Source organism: Saccopteryx bilineata, chromosome 4 (genome assembly GCF_036850765.1).
Source record: "Saccopteryx bilineata isolate mSacBil1 chromosome 4, mSacBil1_pri_phased_curated, whole genome shotgun sequence".
NCBI classification, from domain to species: Eukaryota; Metazoa; Chordata; class Mammalia; order Chiroptera; family Emballonuridae; genus Saccopteryx; species Saccopteryx bilineata.
In genome coordinates this window covers 15,092,749-15,109,632 of record NC_089493.1, presented here as the reverse complement: position 1 = coordinate 15,109,632, position 16,884 = coordinate 15,092,749, and the positions used below count along the sequence as shown (strand labels likewise).

At 52.4% G+C, this 16,884-nt stretch overlaps 1 protein-coding gene across 4 annotated transcripts in view; it reads right to left on the bottom strand.

Annotated features, from left to right (window-relative positions):
- The window catches only part of KCNK10 (potassium two pore domain channel subfamily K member 10), a 133,590-nt gene that overhangs the window by 73,029 nt on the left and 43,677 nt on the right, over positions 1-16,884 (bottom strand). For 2 of the 4 annotated variants that reach the window (XM_066275504.1, XM_066275502.1), the window contains exon 2: positions 2,568-2,902. In XM_066275504.1, the coding sequence (XP_066131601.1) occupies positions 2,568-2,902 (335 nt within the window). Of the gene's footprint in view, positions 1-2,567; positions 2,903-3,987; positions 4,143-9,094; positions 9,284-16,884 lie in introns of those variants that run through there. The other 2 variants (XM_066275505.1, XM_066275501.1) reach the window with 2 other exon arrangements.

Below are 16,884 nucleotides of genomic sequence, written 5' to 3'. Positions count from 1 at the left end.
CTATTGACCTGCTGGACTGGATGGTTCTTTGTGACGAGGGATCATGCTGTACATCGTCAGATGTTTAACAGCATCCCTGGCCTCTGCCGACAACATGTCTGTAGCACGTCCTCAGTTGGGACAACCAAAGATGCCTCCGGAAGTTGTTGTCGGACGCCTCCTGGAGGCAAACCCCTCCCCCATTAAGAACCACTGCTTTCAACCCTGAGCACCCTGAACACTAATATCTACAGCAGCAGTATCAATAGCTATCATTTTTTTGAGCAGTCACCAGGTGCCGGGCACGGTTCAAAGCTCTATGCATGAATTATAGAACTTAATCCTCTCAGCCCCCTAAGGGTGGGGGATTTTAGGCACGTTTTATTGATAAACTGGATCTCAGAGAGGTTAATAACTTGCTCAAGGTGTATCTTATTCCCATCTTTTCCATCCCCAACACCCAGCACGGTACTTAATACAATAGGAGCTTCACAGCAATTTAATGAATACCTGAATGAACCATCACAAGAATGAAGGAGCAAATGAAATCATCTCCTCCACTACAGCAATCCATCTCTCTTCACCTTTCAGGGACAATGGCCTGTCGGGCTCCCCCAAAGTCCCATGGTGCCCTATAAAGTAGTTTAATTCATTGGAACATCCCTCCCCAGACATGGCTCTTCTAAGCTATCTGGGCATTTCATGGGGGTTATTCTGCTCTGGATACTGTTTTGTTATTAATAACATTAATCACACCTCCCAGCTTAGCTTTATGAAGGGGGGGGTCACTCAGTCCAGATAAGAGTCCTGGTATAGGCCCTGGCCAGTTGACTCAGTGGTAGAGCGTCGGCCTGGCATGCAGAAGTCCCGGGTTCGGTTCCCGGCCAGGGCACACAGGAGAAGCACCCATCTGCTTCTCCACCCCTCCCCCTCTCCTTCCTCTCTGTCTCTCTCTTCCCCTCCTGCAGCCAAGGCTCCATTGGAGCAAAGTTGGCCCAGGCGCTGAGGATGGCTCCGTGGCCTCTGCCTCAGGCACTAGAATGGCTCTGGTTGCAACAGAGCAACACCCCAGATGGGCAGAGCATCGCCCCCTGGTGGGCATGCCGGGTGGATCCCGGTCGGGCACATGCGGGAGTCTGTCTGACTGCCTTCCCATTTCCAACTTCAGAAAAATACAAAAAAAAAAAAAAGAGTCCTGGTATAACCAGATAAATACTATTGATCTAATTTTCTACCTACCGATCACTCCCTTCAGACTTTTAGGAAATACAGTAATAGTATTTTCCAGCTTAGGAAACACCACACTAAAAACCTTCCCAAATACTGTGTGTGTAAGGAGTACCCTATATGGTGCTGCTCAAAGGACTAGCCTGAGAGAATGCTGCCTGGTCTATAAGTGTGGACAGTTTCATCCTCTGAGCGAATCAGTGAACCAACGGGCAAACCGTAATGTTTGATGCCTGACTGATACAGGTTCAACATTTAAACCTACAAAATACTGGAGATAAACACAAGTATAAATCCTTTAGTCACAGCAGACGGAGATCTACAAGTAACCCCGGTCCTCATTGACCTGGACAGATGAACACATCCTAGCTTATTTAAAATTCCTTCCTTTTTAGAGCACGTGCACCCCGATGAGCAGCCCAAGTGCCCATCAGTAGACGAGTGGATTAAATAGCTGTGGTATGTTAGACAATGGAATACCACTTGGCCATAAAAAAAAAGAAGGCAATCTTACCCTTCGCAACAGCATGGCTGGACCTGGAGAGCATTACGCTGAGTGAAATAAGCCAGTCATAGAAAGACAAGTACCATATGGTTTCACTCATATGTGGAATCTAATGAACAAAATAAACCAACAAGCAAAATAGAAACAGACTCATAGAGAGAGAACAGACTGACAGCTGTCAGAGGGGAGGGGGCTTGTGGGGCTGAGTGGAAAAAGGTAAAGACATTGAGCAAAAAATAATTTAAAAACTCACAGACCCAGACAACAGCACGACGATTATGACGGAAAAGAGGGCGGGGGAGGAAGAAGAGGGTAAAAAAGGTGTAGATGGTGCTGGAGGGAGCCTTGACTTGGGGTGGTGAGCACACCATACAATATGCAGATGTAGTATATTTAAATTTAAATAAGTACTTTTTTATTTTCAAAATAAAATTCCTTCTTTCATTGACTTCTGGGCACCCTCTTACCCCAGCCCCTCACACAGACCAGAACCAGGACATTCATCGCTGTATATAAGTGGACTTGAACTTGAAAACCCACAGCCCCTTCGTCTCCTGCCGCCTCTGGCCACCACAAAGAGCAGGTGCTACAGGTCACAGCCTGCTCCCATCTCAGGGCCAGTGCCTGTGCGGCCGCTCGGTCCCCACATTGTCATATGCCTCACTCTCTGGCTTCTTTGAGGTCTCAGCTCAAATGTCACCTCCCCAGAGAGATCCTCTCTGACCGTTAGGAGCACCAAAACCAAAGGCAGACAATCCTAGAACCAGAAAGACAAGTTCAACGCTGTCTCCCTGTCTCCACGTTGTTCAACAAGGGACAGACAGGTAGTTGTACGGCTGGCTCGCTCCCTGCTCACCTGGATCAACGTCTCCAGCTCCTGTGGGCTCACACAGATATGATCCCGCAGGAATTCTGCCTTTTCCAAGGCGATGGTATTCTTCTGGCTGCTCTCGAAGGGCTGCTCCAGCGCCCGGAAGACGAGACCACCCGTGACAAGGTAGACCACCACAACCACAAAGATGGCAACCACGGTTTTCCACTTCATGACGGTCTGCAGGCCCCCTGGGGAGGCGCCCTCCATCCTGGCTACCACCGTGGCGCGGGAGGCGATGGACAGGCGTGGGGCCGGGTAATGCCCGTTAGTGGCACCTTTGGGCTGACACACGGGGGGCGCTGCAGCAGGAACGGCCACTGAGAAACAGGGGGGGGGGGGGACAGGAGAAAAGAGAGTTTGTTTATAAACACAGAACACAAAACTGCTCGGAAATCAAGCGCAGAAGTCTTCCTCAAGCCAGCTTTCCAATGTGGGGATTAGAGCTGGTTCACCAACATGACGTTTAGGGAATGTGATCAGTTGCCTATTTGAGTTTTAAAAAAATAATGAGCACCAGGAATCTTAGTTGGGGAAAAAAAAAAAAAAGTACTTAATTGAGTCTGAAATGCTTATATTTTTCTGCAAGGGTCTAAATTGGAAGCTAGGTCTCCGTCATCATCCGCCTCCTCCCACAGCTTCCTTGTTTAAACAGTATGGGAGACACACGACAGACCACCACACAGGCAGTCCCGGGTTACGAACCACATAGCTGTAGGTTTATTTTTAAGTTGAATTTGTATGTAAACCGGGACAGCTACATTTACCTATTAAATGCAACTTAGATGTTCGTCTACACATGCAATTTATTTTTACCTTTCTGTGCCTATAAATACTTGTTCATTTTCAAACCTATAAAACCTATCTCATTCATAACTCGGGGACATATGGTTCACCTTGGAGAGGAAATAAGTAAGAAATGGTTACCTGGCTCCTCTGGCCAAGAACTGAGGGCCGGGTGATACCAAAAAGCAAAGAGGAACTGAACAACCAGCAAGTTGAAATGTCCCCGTTAGCCAGGGCTGTGGTCACAAAAGAGAGAAAAGAAGAGTGAGCTGGCTACAAGGGAGAGGAGTCAAAGATACGACGGAGTTAAGAGAGTTTGGGTTTCTGAAGATTACTCAGAAGGAAAAGAAAGGTGACCAAAGGAAAAGAAGGAAGCCACCAGAGATGAGAGACATCTGTGCCAATTAACTTGGTTTCCTGAAACATACAAGAATAATAACTCCTCGTAAAGGGATTTCTCAACAGAAAATGCGAGGACTGAGACTCCTGATCTATCAGTAATAACATTTTCCTTCTGTTTTCCCCTAATGAGAAGCCACTGGGAAGGAAATTTCGCCTGATTTTCAGAACACACGACATTCTCGAAGGTCCCTGGTCTCAGCGAGAGCGATTTCATTACCTTGGAAATAAATGCGGGAAGCTGGAGTCTCTCCTGGAGGGGCAGGAAGTTCGGGGTCGTGTTGCACAGGTAACGTTATCATGCCTTTCTGGAAAGAGCCGTGTCACTGTGACTTTGTTCTCCCTTTGTATCACTATCGCTTATTGTTGTCCTCTGCCATGGTGCCGCCTGACAGTTGTGTAAATAAAGTATTAGGAGACGACAAACCTAATTACCTCGGCGGGGTCAACAGTCTCAGACGCGAGAGCTACTACCCTGCTCAGTCTCCGCCCTGGGACACTCACGGTAAATACAAGCGCAGGAAGGTCACTCCTTGTTCCAAACACCAGCGACCCTGACGACACCTGGCCACAGGCATGTCCACCTCAGGGAGTCTAGGTTTGTACATCCAGCCTTTTCCTCCTAGAGTCTCAAATTCAGCTTTCCTCTTTAGAAACCAACCTGAGCATCAGCCTTTATCAAATATTATTCCACCAAATAAAGTCATTAAATGTTACATTGCCTTCTCATTTACGTGAACATACAGCTCTCTGGAATCTCTGACTGAAAGATTTAAGAATTAGAATCGGCACCCTGGGAATTACGCTCCTGTTAACCCTTCCCTGAAGACGCTACATTCAAGTTCTTTCCTGCCCTGGACACGGACAGGGTGCTCTTTGTCTAGGCGGCTCTCTGTCAACTTTGCCTGCGTTCCCCATCCACTCGCCCTCCTCATCGTATCGCAGTCCCTTGCACCTCTCTCCAGACCCACGGCCACCAGCCTCATCCAGGCCACCATCATGTCTTGCCCGGACCGATCCAGCAGCCGCCTAGGTGACCTCCCCTCCCTGCTCTCACCTTCACCCACCTTCTGATCCTTAAATCTGGGGTTAAATACCAGTTCTGGAAGCGCCTCGCCCCTGTTCCCTCTGTGGTCTGCAAAACAATGGCCCCCAACACTGTCCACACCCTCATCCCCAGGACCTATGCCTGTATTACTTTACGTGGCCAAAGAGGCTGTGCAGCCATGATTCAACTGAGGATCTCAAGACAGAGAGATTTTCCTGGATTATCTGGGTCAGCTCAGCTTAAGTGGGAGGGCCAGAGGACAAAGACGTAAGGACAGAAACAGAGGTCACAGTGAGTAGCCACGAGCCAAGGGACACAGGCAACCTCCGGAAGCTGCAAACAGCAAGGAACAGAATCTCCCCTGGAGCTTCCAGAAGGATCCAGCCCTGCCTACACCTCAATTTCCTCCCAGTGAGACAGATTTTGAACTTCTGACCTCCCGTACCATAAAATGATCAATGTGTGTTGCTGTCGACTACTGCCTAAGTAGCAATTTGCTTCAGCAGGGACAGAAACTAATGTCCCCTGCTCTGGATTAGTCTCCCCTGGCCCACACCTACTGCACTGTCGCTGACAGAACCCGTCTGCTTGTCACCGGACTTGGAGATCCAGGAGGGCAGGCACTGTGTGTCCCCGCTCACCTTTGTACCCCACTGTCCTGCATAGCGCCGGGCATTCCATGGGAGGCCAATCAACGAAAGTTGATGAGATGAATGAAAAATGAAAGGAAGGAAGCAACGTTGGCATGTCCAAACCATACACACAAAGTGGACGAGTGGTGCGCAGTGGAAACCAACTGGACGTTCCAGGCTGCAGAGCAGGCCTTCCAGCACAGCAGAGCTCTGCTCACAGCTCCTCCCCTTCCTGGGTGCCCCCCCCCCCCGGCCAGTAGACCCCTCCCCACTCTCCTCTGCCTGGGAGACTCCCTCCTCCTCGGTCTCAGCCCCAGAGCTGCCTCCTCTGTGAAGTTGTCCTGGACTCTCCAGGCAGACTTGGTGCCTCTGTCTCCCCACGAGCCTATAAACTCGGCGGAGTCAGAATGCTTATCTTTTAATCACTGGATCACCGCATCTTGGCACAATGCCTAGCATAGAGCAAATATTTGTTTTCTGTTGTTAATGCGAATAATTCCTTCAAACTACAAACGAAGCTGCAGCAGCAGCGGCACCACCCTCCATGCCGGGCATTTATTCAGCACCGCAGAGGCACGAGGAGATAGATGTGTGGGGGTGGGTGTAAGTCACCGTCTCTCCCGGCTTGGGGCGGGGGAGAGGCAATCCACTTAGGGGACGCACCCCACCATGTCAGGTTACAACCACGAGAATGAAGGCTCTCCAGGGGTGACAGATGATGGCCCTGACCTTGGAGGCCAGTTGGAGCTGGATGGTTCTAGGCCTTCTAGCAGCCCTGAGGCTGAGAAAGGTCTTTTCAGGCCAGTTCATGGTGCCAATTTGCTAAGGGACTGTTCCTGGGCACAGAGTTTGAACAGAAGCCACCAATCCCTGAGCTTCCAAAGCACCAGGAGCCAAAACCAGCGTTTTAGCCCCAAACCCGTCAGCATGTGGTTCTCTGTTTCCTTATCTGCAAAACATGAGTTATAATGGCCAATTTTTTTGATACCCCTACAGGGTTCTCAGAAAGCTCAGAAGAGCTGCCCTGGTTTACCGACTGGAGCGTATCTGTAGATATCAGAAGTACCAGCAGGGACCTCCGGATGTTACAAACCTTGTGTGCATTGGACTAAAAATAGAATTGGTTGCCTCAGCAAAGATGGCTGTGCGTTTCATTGGCTTAGAAAGGATGTGGTTTGTGCCTTTTGCTTGAATTGAATATGTTTTTAAAGGGTGTTTGAATTAATCTGTTTCTTCTCCTCAGAAACCATAGTTGCTCTCACCCTAATGCAAAGTTACCTTGTGACCGGGCGGGTGCTGCTGGAGAGCTCTGTGCCTGAAGCCAGCAAAGCAGCAAAATTCCGGGTGATGACGTCTGTGGTGGTGGAACAGGCGACGGGGCCTGCTGCCGCCTACTGGGCACTCACTTGGCGCCCGTCGCTCTGATAAGCACGTTGCTCACATCATGGCCTTTGGTCCTCACCACAAGGTATTAGCGCCCTGTGTGAGTCCGGGTCCTCCCAGAAGCAGAAACCAAGAGGGGATGTTGTGCATGGATTTTATTTGGGGAAACCCAGGTGTGAGAGACCATGGGAGCCCACTGGGAGGCTGGCACGGCCAGCAGACGCCCTGAGGGTAGACCCGAGCAGAGGAGACAGGGGGGCGGGGGGAAGGATGGACATAAGCATCCTGGACCACCTGCAGCCTAAGGAAGGTTCAACATGGCCGTCCAGGAGTTTTTGAGTCAAAGCCGGCAATGTGGAAAGTCCTGTGTCTCCCAGAAAGACACCTGCGTTGGGGTCCCTGCTGCACTCAGTCACCGGCTGGGAGTAGCTCATGGGAAACGGGGCCCACGGGGAACATGCCCCCGAGAAATGGGCTCGCTGTGGATTCCACAGCCTGAAGTCAGGCTCTCGGGCGATCACACTCCCCCCGTCGGACGCCTGCAGGACGCACCCTTCCCTGTGACCACCGCACATTCCCATCTCACAAATAAAGAAACTGGAGCCCAGAGAGGTTAATACAGGACTAAACCAAGGCCACGCGGGCAGAGGGAGGGTGGGGCCAGGGTTAAAGTGAGAGGAATCTGACCTCAAAGTCAGTTCTCCTCTGGAGCACAGGAACAGAAAAATAAAAGACAAAGAAATTCCAGGTGGAAAAGGCTCTTTTATCCAAAACCCAGAAAGGCCATTGTCTCAGACAGACGTGGAAACACTTTCCAAGTCTGTGAGATTGACCGCTTCCGGCTCCTGGAGGGCACAGGGGTTTTCCCCAGGTAATGAATCAATAACGGATGGGTCGCAGAAGTAACAGCTTATCTGGCTTCATGACTCTGACCGACGGGACAGGAAAGGTTGGAAGGCAATATCATCTTCTGCTACTTTTCATTTTAAAATGTCTCCTCACAAACATTAGCCCATTCCAGGTTTGCCTAAATGTGGGTAGACAGGGGGGCAGGTGTGGAGCTCTGCTTTTCCTGGCTTGAACAAGTCCTTAGTGATTTCTTTCACATGATTCAGGATTCCCCCTGCCCTGCCTCCTTCACTGCACCTCCGTCCGTGCATTCAGACAACAACATTTGAGTGTGCCAGGCAGGATGCTTGGCACGGGGGCTACAGAAGTGAGTAAAACACATCCTTGCCTGCAGAGTCAGGGAGAGTTGACAAAGATCTTACCCACACGTGAGCCTAGTTTACCTTCACAAAAGGGCAGTGGTCACTATCTGTCTCCCTTTGATGGGACAGAAACTGAGGTCCCGAAAGGTGACACTAACTAGCCCATCACAAACTAATGAGCAGTGGTGCCCTTGGACCCGTCCTCAGACACTTGACCCCGATGGCCACCCCTCCTCTGGCCACCTGACACAGACAGCCACGGGATTCAGGGTCGCTGGGAAACCTCAAGTGCAAGCACTTCAGAGGTGCCACCGTCACCCGGCAACATGACTCTGCCTATTGATCCAGGCAAAGTGCATCCGCGAGGACAACAGGCCGGGAGAGGCAGAGAACTTCTACCCGCGATCTCCCCTCGCTCCCCGTCCGGTCTGGGCTCCTTCCAGGGCCGCCTGCACCACAGCTCAGCGCTTCCAAAGAGCCCCAGCGTGTGGCTGTGCCTGGAGTCCCCAAAGGCTGCCCTGGGCGGGGGCCGGGGCGAAGGGGGTGTTGGGAAGAGAGAAGGCGGAAGGAGGAGCAGATGATCCCGGCCCCACCTGCCCGCCTGGTCGCAGCAGCTGGTTTCAGCCGTGAGCAGCCCCGGAGCAGAGCAGAAAGAATGTGTGTGTTCCTCTGATCCCTAAGCTGGTTCTTCCCGTTTCTGTGAGACAGCTGTGCCTTAAGGTGATTGAGCGGGTCCTGGGTACAGTACGCCAACAGCTCAGTCCTCACACACTAACTGAGCAAGCCGTGTCCCCCAAGTGCCACCGCAGAGAAGGCTCTCCCTCTGGGTCCCATCGCTGCTCTCTCCTTCTAGTCCTCTTTTTTTAAAACTTCAGACTTTGTTTCCAGATGGAAAAGACCAAGGTATCCAGAAGTTTCTGGGAAGCTTTAGAGACAGACAGCGAAGATAAGAGGAAACGAGGCTGACAGGAGAGGAAGAGAGAGCTGAGAGTATGCTGCCACCCTGACTCCCATCTGTCCTTGCCGCTCTCAGTCCGGACTCTGGCCTCTCACCTGATTCAGCGAGACAGCCTCCTCTAGATCCATCTTGCGCAACGCGGCCAGGTGGCAGTCTCAGGGGTGTAAATCTGATCACATCCACTCGGCACTTAAGCTCCGCTGCGGGCACCTCGGAGACTCAGAATAAGTACAGGCTCTGTGGCTGGCACCAAGACTCCCTTCCAGAACCTGGCGCCTGCCTGTCTCCCCACCTCTCCTGCTGCCACGCCCTTACATGCACCTTTGCCCCAGCCAAACCCAGCAGCACCCAGATCCCTGCATGCTGAGCCCAGAGGACTAGGTCTTGCTTCCCAGTTTCCTTTCTCACCCACACTTTTCCTGGGCCAACTCCATCTGACACTTCAAATCTTACTTCATATGTCACCACCACCAAGAAGTCCTCCCTGACTGCCCACTCCTCAGTAGGATCAGCTGGCCTTCTCTATGCTTTCATTGTGTCTCAATGTGGAGCTTAGTGTAACACCTACACCTGGAAGGCTCGCAGTGACAATTTGCTCCATTCCTAAATTCATTCATGCCTCCATCCATAAATTTGCCTTGAACTGGCATTTATAATACTAAGTTCACCACCTGCCCAAAAGAAAAGGTAACTGCAGTGTTCACTGAGTCTGGTAGATGTGAGCAGCCCTGATACGACTGTGCGCTTTTTTTATTCCACAGACAGACATCCTGAATCGAGGTGTTAAGTGCTCAGAAGTCAACAGCCCAAGCAAGAGCTCTTCATGAGCCCTTCAGTTGCTGTGAAGGACTGAAACGGACAGAGAAGGCATTCAGTTCACTGTGCTCCAAACCTCGGAGCTTTCTTGTCCTCTTCACAAAGGCTACAAGGTTCTGTGTTACTCACGGGTACAAGATATTTGCTAGGTTAAAAAAAAAAATCTCCCGAATGGCATGAATCACTGTTGCTGAGTCACCTGTCTGGTGCCAAGGAAGCAGAATTCCCCTCCAGTCTGCCTCCCGGGGTCCCTCTGGCTGGGACCACACAGCAGAATTTGGATTTGAGGACCCCAAAGGCTGAGCCCTGCCCCCTCCCACTGCACCCCCACCCTGGGGAGAGTACAATGGTTGCTGTTTCATTTGCAACCCGAAGGACCAGTGACTTCCTTCTCGGGACTAAGAAGCAGATGGTTCCTCCTGCTCTCCCCCGAATGTCCTATGGTTATAAACCAGGGGCGTCGTGGCACACACTCCAAATCCTTTACCAGTTCACAGGGCCCGCAGAACGAGGCTCTTGTGACTGGGGTCTCGACTGGGGCAGCAGCAGAAGAGATGAAGAAGAAGGGTCAGAGACAGGGCTGTCCAGCCCACAGGTCCCGGGGATGGGTGGGGAACGAGAAGTGTGGGAGGGCGGGGTCTGGGATGACGCCCAGGCATCCGGCTTTGGAAGAGCGTGGTGTTCTTCAAGATGGGGGGGGGGCTTAGATCTGCATCTCCTGCCGCCCACCCAGGCGGGAAGAGCCAGTGGACATTAGGTATAAGGGACAGGCACTTGGGGGTGGCCGTGGGGGATCTAGCTGGAACCTAAGGCTCGAGCGATGGGATAGAGGTGGGATTGAAGCCAGGGGGCTGGATGAATTAGAGGCAGACGCAGAATGAGAAGAGAGTACGAGATGGCGCTGGAGGGGGCGCCGTTCCAGGGACGGTGAGGGGAGACACGCGCAGGGGACCCAGGATGTGACTTCCTGAGCGTCGGGGGTGGCCGCTCTCACTCCGCCTCCCCGTCTGCAGCATCGTTCCAAGGCCGGGCCTGCGGAGGCCTCCGTGTGGGGATTGATTGCAGTCGTATAGCATGATGTGGCTGTCCATTGATGGTTACCTCACACACCGTTCTCTCCTCCCGGGTGCCAGGAAACTCTCTTCAGAAGAACGCCTGCTCCAGACTGCCTGGACCTTGTAGGTCACTCCTGAACCAGGTGGGATGCCTTTTTTGTTACATGGAATGGGCCCTCCTCGACCCTCACCAGCACAAAGAGCCCAGGCCCAGGCCCAGGCCCAGAGTCAGTCCGCAGGCGCGCTGAGCTGGTCAGAACGGCCCTGGCGTCTCCCACGGGGCCGCTCACCTTTTGGGGTCCGGGGCTGCCTGCCTCGTGGTTCTCCCAACGCCTCACGCTCGTTTGTCTTGACTCCGTGGCCAAGGCCTCGGGCTGCACAGCCACAGCGGACAGTCTTCTGCCTTGTCCCAGAACGCTTCCTGAAGAACACATTTTGTCTCCTGGCCTAAATTTTTTCCTCCACCATTTAAATTAACCGGAGCACTTTCAAAAAGAATGACGTTTTCTTTTCCTCTGGGGATTAAAAATAATAGAAGGAGCTGCCACTCCCAAAAATATCTCCTTCACCCTGGAGCCAAGTGCAGGAAACCCTACTGACAGGGCCCTCTGCCTCCAGGGGGGGGGGTGGGGGTCTGCCTTCCCAGATGTCTTGTTAAAGCAGGTACCGCTCCTCACTGGGCTCCACGCAGAGCACACCCACACCCGCCCCACACCCGGGCCGGATCCTCCTGCACTTCCAACCTTGCCCAGGCTCTTCACCCGGCCCCCCACATGCCGTGTGCTCAAGGCCCGGCTTACTTCTCCAGCCCGACCTCTACCCCCCACCCCCCGGGGCTTCCCTCCAACCCCACCCACTCCCATCAATATCAGCAGTCGCTGACACAGCAGCAGTTGTACCGACCTAACTCAGGCTTTTGAAAGACCCACAGTAGAGAGCAACACTGAACAAAGTGTGCACCCACCAGCGAGACAGATCCTACGACCAAGTCCATAACCCATGCTACCGCCTACTCCCCTAACCTCAGGGAATCTGTTCATTGCGCCCCACCCAGACGGTGACAGAAGCGACAGAAGTAGCTAGAGGGACTTCAAAAAGTTCTGTTTTGGTTTTTTTTAGAAGTTCCATATTTATCGGAGCATAAAACACTTTGAAGTGATAAGCGCGCTGATGTTTAACAATAACGAAAAGGGAGGCGGCATTTAGAGATCTGATGTGTCATTCATCCACTTACTCAGCCAGGGCGTGCAGCTCTGTGCCAGCAGCAGTACCAGCCTCCAGGCTGTGTGTCCCGGCTGCCAAGCCACCACCCACCAGGAAACTGAAGGAACCAGCTCCTTGAAGAAGTGCAAGGTCACTGAAGCCGCTGGACGTGAGCCTCCCTGGGGCTTTGCTCTCTGCCTGTGTAGCCTTGTCCATCTCCTACGCCCTGCTCCTCTGCTCTGATCCAGCCTTCCCTGTCTCTCCCACCCCACACCTTCCTGAAAACACCTCAGGACCCCCAACTAAAGAACCAAAGACCTCCCCTACTTCCTCAGCCCCTCCGGGGAGACTTCATCCCTGACGCCCGGACCGCCCCTGAGGATGCTGCTCTCTGAGTGTGGCATGCAGGGAGAGGCTGTTTAGTCTCTGTACCCACAACATCAGGGCCACGCTGTCCTGGAAAACCAACAGTCTGTGCTCTGTGTCAATGGTCTACACCCTGTTTATCTGGGACCCAAGCCCTGCGGCTCTCCCACTTCCGCCTGTTCCTCGTGGCTGTTGGTGGCAGAGCTGACTTTTTTTTTTTTTTTTTTTTTTTTTTTCATTTTTCTGAAGCTGGAAACAGGGAGAGACAGTCAGACAGACTCCCGCATGCGCCGGACCGGGATCCACCCGGCCCGCCCACCAGGGGCGGTGCTCTGCCCCCCAGGGGGCGATGCTCTGCCCATCCTGGGCGTCGCCATATTGCGACCAGAGCCACTCTAGCGCCTGAGGCAGAGGCCACAGAGCCATGCCCAGAGCCCGGGCCATCTCTGCTCCAATGGAGCCTTGGCTGCGGGAGGGGAAGAGAGAGACAGAGAGGAAAGCGTGGCGGAGGGGTGGAGAAGCAAATGGGCGCTTCTCCTGTGTGCCCTGGCCGGGAATCGAACCCGGGTCCTCCGCACGCTAGGCCGACGCTCTACCGCTGAGCCAACCGGCCAGGGCCCAGAGCTGACTTCTTGCCTAGATTCCCTGGAGCCGTCCATCCGGGTCCTGCTGCCCTGCGGGGTGACTTCAGTGCCCCACAGACACGGCTATCAATACCTGCACTCCCGCTGCCCTGATTCCACCACTAACAACTCCATTCCTCTTCAACCACTGACTTAGATCAGATTCCGAAGCAGCTTGGACCATTGAGAAGATCCTGAAATGAACAGCGGTTTGCAAGCGATTTCTTTAGCAAGTGCTTCCAGGAGAAGGTCGGGAGGGAGTGAGGAGGCAGGGCCACAAAGGGCAGGAAACCGAGCAAGGGTGCGATTCCAGGTGAAGCCCCCCTCTGCCTGAGCTCTTGGGGAGCTCGGCAGCAGAAATTATGTCTCCGAGTTCATCCCACCTTGAGGCGAGAGGGCTGGGCTTTCATTCTCTTATGCAGGCAGTCCCGGGCTTCAGACAGCCCCTGGGGAATGAGAACACCCGGGACCAGCCTGGAAAGAGGTGCCTGCAGACCAAGGAACGTCCTCTGACCAGGGCTGTCGGTAGGCAGGACAGGGGGACGCATGCAGAGCCTGGAGGACAGGTGCGCAGGCCCAGGAAGATGACCTGCGCTCTCGCAGGTGAACACCGACGGCATCTACGACAACCTGTCCCTCCTCCAGTGGCCAAGAAATGGCGCTGCCTCTGAGACACCCCGCTAAGCTCTGGAAACCCTCCTGACTGGAGCTTCCCCTCCGTCCGGCTCTCGCCCCCACATACTCCCACGAGTCCTGTGGGGCCTGCTCCCCTCTCCTGCGCCCTGCCTACGCTCCCTTTCTCCTTCCCCACCCAGCCGAGATTCCCTGCCCCACACTTCCCTCTTTGGCTAACAGACTGAACTTCCCCTCCTCCGTCCTTTCCTGGAAACCATGTATTCTCTCCCTCTGCTCAGGGTCCACATCAGGCCGCCGCACGCTGCTGGCCAAGTCGGGGATGGCTGCCACTCTAACCCCTGGTTTCTTCCTCCACTGCCCAGGATGCCACCCGGCGAGCTGCCCTGTTCCCTGCTTAGACCCCGCAGTCAGGATGACTGTCGTGAAGCTATCAAGGTGGATCTTACTATAAACAAACCTGAACTCGTATATAGAAATTCCTCCACAAGACAGTCACTTTACAAAAGAATTTCCTGCAGAAGGTGTTGGAACAGAAGAAAGCTCTGTGTGCACATAAAGTGGGCTGCGGCTTCTGTTTCTATTGTTTGAGGAACACACCCTGGATGCAGCAGGCGGGGCACCCTCGCTCTGCTCTTCTCCCGGGTCACCGAGGTGGAGTCCCAACGCCCCGGTGCACTCTGCTCGGTGGGCAGTCCCAGCCGGCCTCATCGCTCTCGTGCTGCCGGCTCATTTCACAGTCAGAAAACCGCCTATGAAAACGCTTCGATGGGGGAAAGAAAATTTTTTTAGATGGCTCTTCCTTCAGCACGCCTACTAAGTCGCAAAAATGAACGAGATCCGTCTGAGGAAGAAAACCTTTTCTATAAAATGCCCTACAAAACAGCTTTGCCTGTCAGCATCACCCTCCAGATAATTCCCTCCAAAGTGGCTGCTCTCAGGCAGCGCCGGAGCTGCTGACATCAGCGACATTCCCCAGATTTCCTGCACACACAGCCCTCCGAGGCTGGCGGTGCGTGTGGGCGAGCCGGAGGAACGGGCCCACAGGGAAAGAGTGCCAGCGTATCCCTCACGAGGCTGGGGAGAGGAGGGCGCGGGAAACGTCCCAGCCCCTTTCTCCCCGTGCTCTGAAACCTCATTAAGAGCCCTAATGGGTGACGTCTTCAAGGAGTCAACAAGCTTACTGAAAAGTTGGGGAAGTAAATTTCAAAAGGCGGGACAGGGAAGTTTCAATAAAGCAGCTCGGTGTGTTTCCAGCAACACCCAGGTCTGGGGGAGAGACGGCGTGTGATGAAGGCAAAAGTCGCCGTCGCCAGGGGCATCCTCAAAGAAGCAGCCCCTGGGGAATGTTCCATGCCAGACGGCTGCTGAACGTCGGCTAGACCTTCCAGCCAATCCAACTCCTCACCCTACCCCCAAATATATGCACTGGTAAGTCCTCCTGCTTGAAGGCCAGCTCCTCTACATGCCCCTGTGTCTCTGAATCTTCCACAGTCCCCAGCCCAGTGGACTGCCTACAGTCAAAGCTCCATTACTGTTCACAGAATGGATCCAACAGGTGTTTGTCAAGAGCTTGCTGTGTGTGCTTCCGGCACCAGGGGTCACAGAGGAGAACGGGCAGAACCCTGCTGTCCAGGAACTCGAGGTTGGATGAATTAGAGTTAGAGGAGCCTTCAGAAAAGGCCCAGCACTGAAGAGTCTAGATAGAGAATGCCTTCAAAACCTCAAAGAAAAAAAAAGACATCCTTATAGGGATTGCGTGGAAATCTGTCAGGCTGCCATGCTGGTCCTTAAACTGGATATGCAGTCATTCGTTCTCAAGGCTTAAATCCCTCTTTCACACTTCCACCCTCACTCCCAAATCTGTCACCCAGGCAAACTCCGTAAGTGATGGCTTAGTCACAATTAAGCAGCCGCCATAAGCATACTCCCTTTCAAGTGACTGTCCAGTTAGAGGAACGATGGGACATTCTTTGAAAACCTAATTTGGTCAAAACACAAATGCAATACTGAATATTGGCACACAGTAGGGCTCAATCAATTAGTGTAGAACACAAACATTGCATTCAGCATGCCTGTAAACGAATGTTAACTGCGGATGCAAGATCCCTGTAAACAGCGAAGCTCAGGAAGAGAGCGCCAGAGGAAAAACCCTTTTCCTAGAGAGTTAATGCTAACCTTTGGGTTCTCAGGTTTTAACCAAGGAATAGAATCTTCATAGAAAGTCCTAGCTGATATTTAATTTGTCATACATTTCAGATTCAATAAACCAGATTCCATATACTTAATTGCTCTGAAATTGATTCTGGAGAGGTCATTGGAAATAGAGTCTGTGGTTATGTCTCCTCCAACTCACAGAGCAGGGGAGAAAGGAAGGCATAGAAATTGGTCTGACCAATTAAAATAGCGGATGACTGGCTGTCTTGGAATTTGTGGGCATTTCCAAGAGCTCCTCGCCTTTTAAAGATGCTTAAAGGCCAGCTGCCTTTAAGCATGTATAACTGCGATGTCCTGGATTCAGCAAAGCTGTTTGCTCCAGAGTCACAAGCCCAAACAGGTGCGTCATGGACTAAGTACTTGGTTCCTCAGGCACAGCCACCAGTGCCACACGGCACCACGCCCTGAGCACGTCCGGGTGAGGCCCACATCATGGAGTTCTCTAAGTAGCATCACAGGCACCGGCAGTTTCTTTTCATTCAAGTATCACCAATCTTCTACCAAGCCAGTTTTTGGCAAGTGCCTACTATGTGCTCAGCACTGCATGAGGCGCCCCAGGGAATTTAACAGAAGCATTAACTATTCTGGTTTAAGGAGAAATAATGCTTCCTTACTGGTCCTGGTGGCTCAACCAGAAGCAGGGCGTGGGGCCGCTCCTACGTGAGTCTAGTCTAGGAGTAGGGCTGTGAGATTTGAAAGCATGCTAAAATTTACATAACGGAAAGTTCACCATTTTAACCATTTTAAAGTGCACGGTCCAATTTGGGCTGCCAGGCTCAGAAAAAGAAAAGGACAAAAGGAGAGCCAATTAAATTTGAATTTCAGATTAAATAAATAATAATAATAACTTTTTAGCATAAGTGTGTCCCATGCAATATTTGGGACACACTTAAAAAGCTCTTCTCCGAAATTCAAATTTAATTGTGTGACCTGTATTTTACATCTGGCAACCCTCAGGCAGGGAGGCAGGAG